Source organism: Alosa pseudoharengus, unplaced genomic scaffold (genome assembly GCF_046254945.1).
Source record: "Alosa pseudoharengus isolate Yale_2024_CS ecotype anadromous, Long Island Sound unplaced genomic scaffold, YU_APseudo_1.1 YU_APseudo_1.1_scf_16, whole genome shotgun sequence".
Classification (NCBI taxonomy): Eukaryota; Metazoa; Chordata; class Actinopteri; order Clupeiformes; family Clupeidae; genus Alosa; species Alosa pseudoharengus.
Window position 1 is genome coordinate 3,885,713 of NW_027468630.1, and position 9,914 is coordinate 3,895,626.

General features: G+C 45.2%; 1 protein-coding gene across 1 annotated transcript in view; it reads right to left on the minus strand.

The window, feature by feature from the left end:
- The window catches only part of LOC143126129 (C-type lectin domain family 18 member C-like), a 22,814-nt gene extending 13,260 nt beyond the window's left edge, over positions 1-9,554 (minus strand). Inside the window, exons 1-3 of the mRNA XM_076288038.1 lie at positions 9,248-9,554; positions 8,595-8,686; positions 1,183-1,416 (exon numbers count right to left, since the gene is read on the minus strand). Coding sequence (XP_076144153.1) covers positions 1,183-1,416; positions 8,595-8,686; positions 9,248-9,374 — 453 coding nt within the window. The 5' untranslated portion in view covers positions 9,375-9,554. The remainder of the gene's footprint in view (positions 1-1,182; positions 1,417-8,594; positions 8,687-9,247) is intronic.
- Positions 9,555-9,914: the final 360 nt, after the last annotated feature.

A 9,914-nucleotide genomic window follows, 5' to 3' on the forward strand; every position in this document is an offset into this window, starting at 1 on the left:
CATTGGCACTGCCGACTCTATACACGATGTGATTGGCCTGATTGAAGTTTCATTTTTCCAGCTCGCAAGCCAACAGAGAGTTGCTAGACTACCCTGGCTGCAAATTACATTTGCTGCCGCTAGGGTGCGTCTAGATTTCTAGGCTAGATATTTTAGCTTATGGTGCAATAAACAGGAAGTGACACTACACTGCTTGTTCCGCAGCCCCCAGGATTTCATGTAAAGCCACACTTTGTAGTTTTTACTTTAAACTTCAAACTCAGTTTGATGATGGGAGGATGGATGGATACAGAAAATACGGACAATGCCAATGCATGCACATCTGCCCATGAACTATGTCATTTTGTTACACCATGCTGGAATATGGCTCTTTTTGCCACTTTATGTAAGCTCTAAGTGGGTACCCAGTGAGTTGAAAAATGACAACAAGGGGTATACTGTAATTACCCACTCTTACACGATGTTGCTTTAAAGTTCTGTACCTGTGAGTAATGTTGACAGGTGCTTTAAAGTTCTGTACCTGTGAGTAATGTTGACAGGTGCTTTAAAGCTTTGTCTACCTGTGTGTAATGTTGACAGGTGCTTTAAAGTTCTGTACCTGTGAGTATTGTTGACAGGTGCTTTAAAGCTTTGTCTACCTGTGTGTAATGTTGACAGGTGCTTTAAAGTTCTGTACCTGTGAGTATTGTTGACAGGTGCTTTAAAGCTTTGTGTACCTGTGTGTAATGTTGACAGGTGCTTTAAAGTTCTGTACCTGTGAGTATTGTTGACAGGTGCTTTAAAGTTCTGTACCTGTGTGTAATGTTGACAGGTACTTTAAAGCTTTGTGTACCTGTGTGTAATGTTGACAGGTGCTTTAAAGTTCTGTACCTGTGTGTAATGTTGACAGGTACTTTAAAGCTTTGTGTACCTGTGTGTAATGTTGACAGGTGCTTTAAAGTTCTGTACCTGTGTGTAATGTTGACAGGTACTTTAAAGCTTTGTGTACCTGTGTGTAATGTTGACAGGTGCTTTAAAGTTCTGTACCTGTGTGTAATGTTGACAGGTACTTTAAAGCTTTGTGTACCTGTGTGTAATGTTGACAGGTGCTTTAAAGTTCTGTACCTGTGTGTAATGTTGACAGGTACTTTAAAGCTTTGTGTACCTGTGTGTAATGTTGACAGGTGCTTTAAAGTTCTGTACCTGTGTGTAATGTTGACAGGTACTATTCTCTCTGCACTGGCCATCCAGGTAGACGTAGTCCTGGCCTTCAAGGAACCAGGCATTGATGACCTCGGCGAAGGAGGCTTCCTCATGCGCTGCCTGCTGGACGTTCCAGCCTACGTGCTCTCCCAGGCTCTGCTCTGGGAGGGCAGCATCTGAGAAGCAGGACACTGCCCTCTCTTGGGCCAGAAGAGCCAGAGGTTCGCTCCACTCCTGGGTGAAATGAGAGGTGAAAGGTCAAGGTGGGTAAGGTTACTACTGGGTGAAATCTCTCTCTATATATATACACACATGTACACACAGTCACACCTGATACGCGTGAAAAACAAAAACACAGCACTATGGGGAATGCCCCTGTGGACAAAGGGAAATAAAAGGCCGGTGTCCTGTCTTTGTAACCTGTTCTGTCCAAGAGGGCTCACACAAAAACCTCCTCACTTCTCAGAGCCAGCCGCTGTAAATCTAGAAGGATCTAGAACCCATCTAAGGTTACACTTCCCAATGGAAATCTTTGTTCACAAAAAATGTGATGCTTGTATATTCTGCTCCTCTATATACAGATAAAAGGCTTTTTTAAGATTAATTTTCTGGGCATTTGAGTTAAAGTCTTAGAGTTTAGGAAGGAAATACTTCAACTCAATTTGATCCAAAATATTCCCTTAACTCCCTTTAAACCAACTGCATTGCTTTCATGCTAATTAAAGCTGATAAGGGTGCACTGAAAGCGCTAGTCTTGCATTTAGAAGAAGAGTTCTCTAATCAGCCCGGGTGTGTAGGGGGCCAGTGAAGTGGGTCCACAGAGAATCTGGCTGCATAAGAACATCTACTCCTCATGTGGATTTGGTAAAGGGGTCGAGGGACGCACTCACGAGCCAACACATGAATGCATATTGTGTACATGCACATAAACTAGCACGCACCCTCTCACACACATTCAGAGAGAGAGAGAGAGAGAGAGAGAGAGAGAGAGAAAGAGAACAGGCGCTCTGACAGGTTCTGGTTTGGATGCAGGCGCGTTTTGCTGATGAGAGTGGTGTGCTGCATTGAGCGATATTGTATACACGGCACCAGACAGGCATCTCTGCCAAGTCATGACTTCACCTTCTGTTGCCCTTCACAGACTGGACAAATTATCATCCTTATTTTGGACCTGGCACAGGTCAGACCACCAGCGCCCAAATAAGCATCTGCATTAGCAGGGTGCCAAAGCCACTTGGGAGGCGGCAAGCTGATAGCTGTTGGCTGAGGCTCCTGCAGGTTCAGGTTGGGGCCAGAGGGGTGGAGGAGGAGAGGGAGGAGTTCAGAGAGATTCCTGGGGGTTGAGGAGGAGGTGATGCCTGGGCTCGAATCTCACCTCCCATCCCCAACAGCCTCCCTTTGGGCAAAGGGAGAGGGGAAGAGGCCAGACAGAGCCTGGTGCTCTCGTCTGACAGTTTCCTTCTTATTAATGCCTATGAGCAATGGGTGTGTTTGTGGGGACCAAATTAGCCTGTCTCGTTAGCACCCTCTGCTAATGAGAAGTCTGACAGAGGAAGTCGGAGCACTGCAGGAGAGCAGTAACACATTCTATGTGGTGTACAGGTGTGTGTGTGTGTGTGTGTGTGTATTACACTCTTAAAACTAATGTGTTAATGATAAAAATAAAAACACAATGTGTTAGAAACAACACAAACTGTTATCCCTATCTAGACATAAAAAACAACATAAGTGGTGTTATTTTCAACACATTTGTTGTAAGAGTGTACACAGTATAACAAAAGCAATGTGTTAGAAACAACACAAATTGTGTTGTCCCTATCTGGACATTCGTTTTAAGAGTGTACAGTATAAGCTACAGTCTCGCCTTCAACAGTGTCTTATCTTCTGTTTTAAAACTGATAGTTCTGGTCCTTGATTGTGATTGGCTGAATCACGTTCGATGCCATTGTAAAATGCAGCATAAACATACACCTTGACCGCATTTTGTTCTATATTACTGCGCTACCATAACTTGATACAAAAGTTAAAGTAGCTGCGTCTCAACGTTGCTTGGCAACCATTCAGATAGAGGAAATATATTTCCTGGCGGAAGAATGATCAGGAATCTAGGAATAACTCATTATATTTCTAGTTGCTGTGCCTTTACTTTATGAAACTTTGCCAGGTATTTAGTAAGTTTTAGAAAAGCAATAAGCCACTCAAGTCCGCTAGCGCATCGTCCCTAACAACGCCCCTTAGCTGTTGTAGAACCAGTGTAACCTACAGTACGGCCTCTCGGGGCATATTGCTTAAATCTGGTTCCCATTACGTGCCTGTGTTTACATGCTTGATTTATCATCTCATGTCAATTGTCACACACTCAAATGCTTGCCATGTCCTCCTGCTCTCCCAGTACTGTGTGTGTCACAGATGATGATCTATGTGGAGGCAGAACCATGGAGGCACAACTGGGGACATGTTGAAGGTGATCAGCAAAATGCAATGAAATGAGACACGATGGAGGGAATGCCACTGTGGGGATAGATGGTGCATCATGGGATAGATGACCACAAGGTGCGGTGACGGCAGGTGACAGTGGAGTTGATGTAGCCAAATTACAGTCTGTAATTTACAGTCTTACAATCAATCTGTTAGTAGCACGTTAAAAATGCATATTTTCTGATACCTCATGAAATAAAAACAGACTTCAGGGAGAAGATCTTCAGGGTTTGTGTTGGCCTTTTAAGACGTTGAGGAGAAGATTCTGTGTGAAACATTCAGTGCTGAATTTTTCATACAGAATCTTCTCCTAAAATAACCAACCAAAGACCGACACAGCTGAAAATTATTCATCAAATGGATTTTAAGTAGAACAACAAGGAACAACAGAAAACACCTTTTTCAAGTATTGTGTGGTCAATGTCCACTTTGGTTAAAGTTTTGCCTGGTTAGGTGAAAGCACTAATCTTTGCCAGTATTTCACACCAAGCTTAAAACTGAAGGCCAATCTCTCCAACAGCACCAACTACCACTCATAGTGACAGGAATTGCAACACCACGACCTGCCACTTTCACACAAGTGTGAATTGAGTTTGTCTCCTCGTTTGTTTTCGACTCTTCTGCAATGATGACAGAGCGAGTGGGGTCCCTGTAAGCACGCCAGCGTCTGTCACATACGCTAATGTGTTTGACCCCATCCCATCTCCTCGCTGCTGAGTGGCAGCTAAGTGCCTGGTCCCCGGTCATCGCCAGACAGTTCTGGGGTGGCCTGTTGCCATAGAAACACCTGTCACCACTCCAATGGAGAGTGTGAAATCATGCGGGTGGGGGTATAGTGTGTACTGGGAGAATGTTGTTTCCACAGATGTGGTTTCACGACAGGGGCCCCCCAAGAACAGGTCCCGTTTCATCAGCCTGGGAGATGAGTCTGGGGAGAGGGAGAAGAGGACAGCAGGAGGGGTGTGTGTGTGTGTGTGTGTGTGTGTGTGTGTGTGTGTAGGGGGGAGGAGTGGGGGGAATGTAGAGTGGTCCTAGCCGAAAAAGACATGTTGGCGCAAATCAATGGTCGAGTGAGCCATCCGACTCCTAACCACCCCTACCCCCCTCCCCCCACCACCATCAAGACCTCCATCACCATGCTGAAGAGCCTGTGCTCTGTGCACTGCACTCTCTCACTGGAGAGCTGAGGACTGCTGCCAAGCGGCCATCACCTAGAGGACTCCTCTCAATGAGGCACTGGGGCCTGTCAGATCCCATTCAGCTCCGCAATCCGTGCCCGGCTTTCACCCTCCGCCACCACCACCACTAGACCCCCTCCAGCGACCAAAATGAATTGCACCAGCCAAAACACATCAGTGTCAATTTCCCCTTGAGTGACTTCTGATGGATCCACATGAAGGAGGAGGAGAGACGAGGGGAAAGAATGGGGCTGAAGAGGGGAGATGGAGGGGACGAGTGGGGGCTGACGGGGGCCGATCTCCCCTCTTCTTATGCCTCACTGAGATGCTCTTCTCCTCACATGGAGCTGCGCGGCCCCCCCACAGCAGGCCAGTACAGGCTCTTTGTTTCACTCCTTCAGTGCTGAGGATGGACACTGGTGCCGTGCACTGTGACGACTGATCAAATACAAACATCACTGTCAGACACTCAAAAACTTTAACAAATAAGCAAAACAAAGAGGGGGGTCTGCGAGTGGCTAATGAATACATATATACATAAACACACACACACACACACATTTGTCCAACAAGGGACGGCATGGAACAAAGGACACTCTGTGGTGACATCAAGGACAAATTAGAGCAGGATGAGCAGGAGTTTTGTGACTAGTCTGTGTTGTGTCTTGTGATGTTGTTCAAACTCACAACGAGGAGAGAGGAGAGAGGAGAGGGGGGAAGTCATGTCACACCCCTAATGAAACATACACAGCAATCCAATTTCAGGTGTCAATGCTCAGCCGAGCTCAAAATAAAGGGCTTGGAGAAAAAGCTGGATAAACTGATTCTGATGTATTGAACAAGACAAAGCAGACACAAAAAAAACTGTAACTTTGAAAGAATGTGTGAAAATGCATTTTTTTGTTGACAACTAATTTATTTCGATGTCACTGGAGCAGTGAACATATAACTAGAGCAGTAGCAAGATGCTGAAAATCTGTCTCCCTTTACAGCACTTCATAAATATATAACCACACACACACACACACACACACAAACAAACAAGCACACACACATACACAGAGTATGTGCACATAAACTTGAACACACAGGCCTACACAAAAACACATTCCTTTTCCATCTTCCATTTCCACACTGAATACCTACATCTGAGGAAGTGCTTGTGCTTTTTATTCAGCGTTTGAAGTTTAAATGAGGGGCACTAATTCAAAGGCCACCTCCCCTCCCCGCCCCTTCGTCCCCGCATCACTCCGCCAGTTAGCGCCGTCTTCCTCTCCAGGAGCCACTGGAAGGGTCAGCGCACCAGAGAGAGAGAGAAGCAAGGAGAGAGCATCATTTGTGAAACTTCATGAAATTAGAGTATCTTATCTCCCGCTGAGCGCCACGCTCAGAGCTCTCCGGAGAGTCTGTAATCTTTTTATAGCCACGGACAATCAGACGGCGCTTATGGATTCTTGTGCAAATATTCCTGAACGATAATCATAAAAGAGGGGCCCCTGCCTGAAGCCTTTTTAAATGTTATCTGTAAAAAAGCACTTTAATATCCCACTTCAACTCTCCAGGAGAGCCACTGTGGGGCTTTGCAGAAATTACCTGAAATGCAGCGGACTTGAATACAAAGTGATGATGATCCTCCCTCAATCTCTCCCTTTCTCTCTCTCTTTCTCTCTCCCTCCCTCTCTATCCCTCCCTCTCTCTCCCTCCCTCTCTATCCCTCCCTCTCTCTCCCTCCCTCTCTATCCCTCCCTCTCTATCCCTCTCTCTCCATTATCAGTCATGAGCAGATCCCCTCCAGCAATAAGCATTAGTCCAAAATCAGTTTGGTACACAATTGCATTATGTATTCCATTAAAGACTTGCAAAATGTAATTAGGCCTTCAGACCTGAACTTCTTCAGGTCTCGAGGGGAATAAAGAAAGCACCTGAATGAAAGGCTTGTATCAGCACACTTTTAAAGATGTTTCACCACCCCGCTTTGCGCTCATTATTATCATGACAAGAAAAGAAAAAACGACTTTGGTGAGATGTGTCTTGTTCCTATGGACAGCGAGCGACACAGCATTTGGATTGCTGAGCAGTCCCTGCTACACACCTTATATAGCACACAGAGTTGACCCCTAACACCGGGCGGTCAACAATGACTCAATCGTGGGTGCCATTTGTTTGCGCAGGATTTCCACTGGAAGCCTCTTTAGTCTACACAAGGCCCCCCAAAGTTCGAGTGACTCCCAGTCTCAGTGTATGAACAGTGGGGATTATCACTCTAGCTTGTCCTTGGCTCACAGCTGTGCTCTAAGTGCCACTGAAGCTTGGACACACAGAAGGGCACTAGGATAGCAATTTCAATACAGGATCCTGGGTTTTAAAATAAAACCTTTGTCGTGTTTGGGATAAGACATTGCCAGTGCCAACTGAATGGCCTCCAACTGTGGCTCACTTGTCACGCATTGTGAGCTCAACAGTTTGCAGCTTCAGCGTTTGAGTATTGGTGACGGTGCCTCGGCAGATGATTCCATTAGCAAGGCCCCGCTCTTCCCAGGGTCTCTGGGGGAGAAACTGCCCTTCTGTTTTTGGGAGGTAGGCGGAGGAGGTGAGGGGTGAGTGGGGGTGTCCACTGCAGCATGGTGCATTAACCTCAAGGCCCCCTGATGGCACTCTGGCTCTCTCCCAAAGATGCAGATGGAAAGAGAATGACAGAGAGAGAGAGAGAGAGAAAGAAAGAGTGAGAGAGAACGAGTGAGAGAGAGAAAGAGAGAACAAGAATGAGTGAGAGAGAGCCTGGGAAAGAGCACGAAGAAGTATTTCAGTCTCAGCTCTATTTCAGGTGCCATTGCTGTGTTTGTCAGCAGATGCGACCCTGGAACTCACTGAACTGTTACGGCAGCCGGGGTAGCTGCGTAGTCGCTGGTGACGGCGGAATCAGGTGCTGAGCGTCCATGTTGTGTCTGACACAGTAAATCTCTCCACTGCCTGTTTATTCCTTTCGCACGCTGAGAGCAGAGCAAACGCAAAAGATGTTATTACAGGAACTGTGTGTGTGTGTGTTCTGTGTGTGTGTGTGTGTGTGTGTGTGTGTGTGTGTGTGTGTGAAATGGAGGGATCAGGTGGACAGGTGAGAGCTGTTTATTTCCAGGAGATTATGGATAATAAGTCTGTATGTAAATGATCCACCTCTCCTTCTCCAACAGGACTGCTGGGGTGGCACAATGCAACATTTCCCTCATATTGGGCAATAGCAAAATTGAAGTCATGCAAAAATTATTTTTCCAGAGGTCATGGGCAGTGATAGGCTGGCATGGGGTGAGTCTTACAGGGTAATGGGGTCTGAGGTTATACAGTGGGGTGACAATGCGAACAAAACACAATTCAAGATTCATCTTCTGAGGCACATCCATTAAAAGGAGAAGCAGAAATCAATGCAAAACACAACCACAGACTGTCAAAGTGCATCAATTTTGTAAGAGAAAGTTTCCCCAACTCCACCCTGCTAGCTGCTGCTGCAGAGACTTATTCAATGAGCAAAACCCCCAAAGCTCCGGAAACCACTGCTAAACCATAGAAAAGCAACACACTTGCCAGCTAGTTGGACCTCTTTGAATTCTTTCTGAATGGAAAGAAAAGGATTAACGTTCAATTGTTAAAACTTGAAGCCTACAAGAGCATTTTGCAGGTTTAACTAATGCAGTAGATGTCAAGCAATTGAAAAGACTGTCAAAAACAATTTATATTCTATGTACAAGAAGATAGGCTACAAACCATTTTCTGCATGTTCGCCGCAATAGGACTGACCCGACTACGCAGTCTATTGTGCTGTGTAACAATCTGAAAATGCTCCTTCACCCCAAGCCCTAGAATAAAAAGAAAGCGCGCAATTACTTTACCGCTAGGACAAGTCTCCATGGAAACGACAAGCATGTGAAGTTGAAACACAGACAAGGGAACTACAAGTTTATGCGATGCATTGCTTGATAGCCTACAGTATATATAGACTGGGCTATATACAGACTTTTAAAACAGTATATAGTATAAACAATATTTTTGTAACATCATTAACTGTGTTATTTCAACTGCGCCCCACATCTCATCACTTTCCTTAACCTCATGGGATTGTCAGAATATTGTACTTTGTCTTCATTTTAGAAGTGCACAGGATCATGTATATTTTTGAACTTGATAGCCTACAGCTTTTACACGACAAAAATGTAAAATAACCTACGCACAGTGTAGCCTTAAATGGCGCGATGGCTAACTTTTCAATTAGTTTATGGAAAGTTTTAAAAGTTGAACTGATGGTTTCTCTCAATGCAAAATCGACTAAATATTATGTTATAGACAACTTTTCGATCATTCATCATCGTTGGAGCTATTCGACCGATCACCTCCAACTGCATAAAAGACAACTGGCTTACTTGTGGCAGGTGGATTCATGTCGTCTCGTCGTCTCTCGTTGGATATCCGCGCTGCCGACGTGTATGGGGTATGGAGAAGTGCATCAAATAATAGTAGCAAACACGAAAGTACATTCACTGACAGCATTGTCGATAGGGCAGTATGAGCACAAAGCTGTAACTCTGACAATCGTCCCCAATCACTCACTCTCACTCTTCCTCCCTCAACCCAAGTCCGCTTCAACAGTTTTTTTTTCCTCCACAGCGCGCACACGTCTCGGTGGACCAGCCACCAAATGACTACTGTGTTAGTCGCTGACAGAGACGGGGAGAAGCATCCCCATCTGGCCAGTCATTATTTGTAACAGCATGTTTTGTCTATCTGTCTGGCTGGCTGGCTGCTTGGTTGGTGTGTAGACATTCTATTAGCCTATTAACTACTTTTTCAGCCCTTAGAAAAGTTGAGGCCAGAAAAAAAAGATCCTCAGTGTCACTGAATTTCATATTTATGTAAACGCCTATTAATTAAATAAGAAATTGTATATGGCCTAGCATGTCATGGCCACACACTGTAGAATGACAACTTTCACACCTTTATGTTCTCAAATACTCAAGGACATCTGTCATACATTTTCTGACACTCTAAGATGTGTCCGTTTTGGGTTGGGCTGGTTAGTTTTTGTTTTGC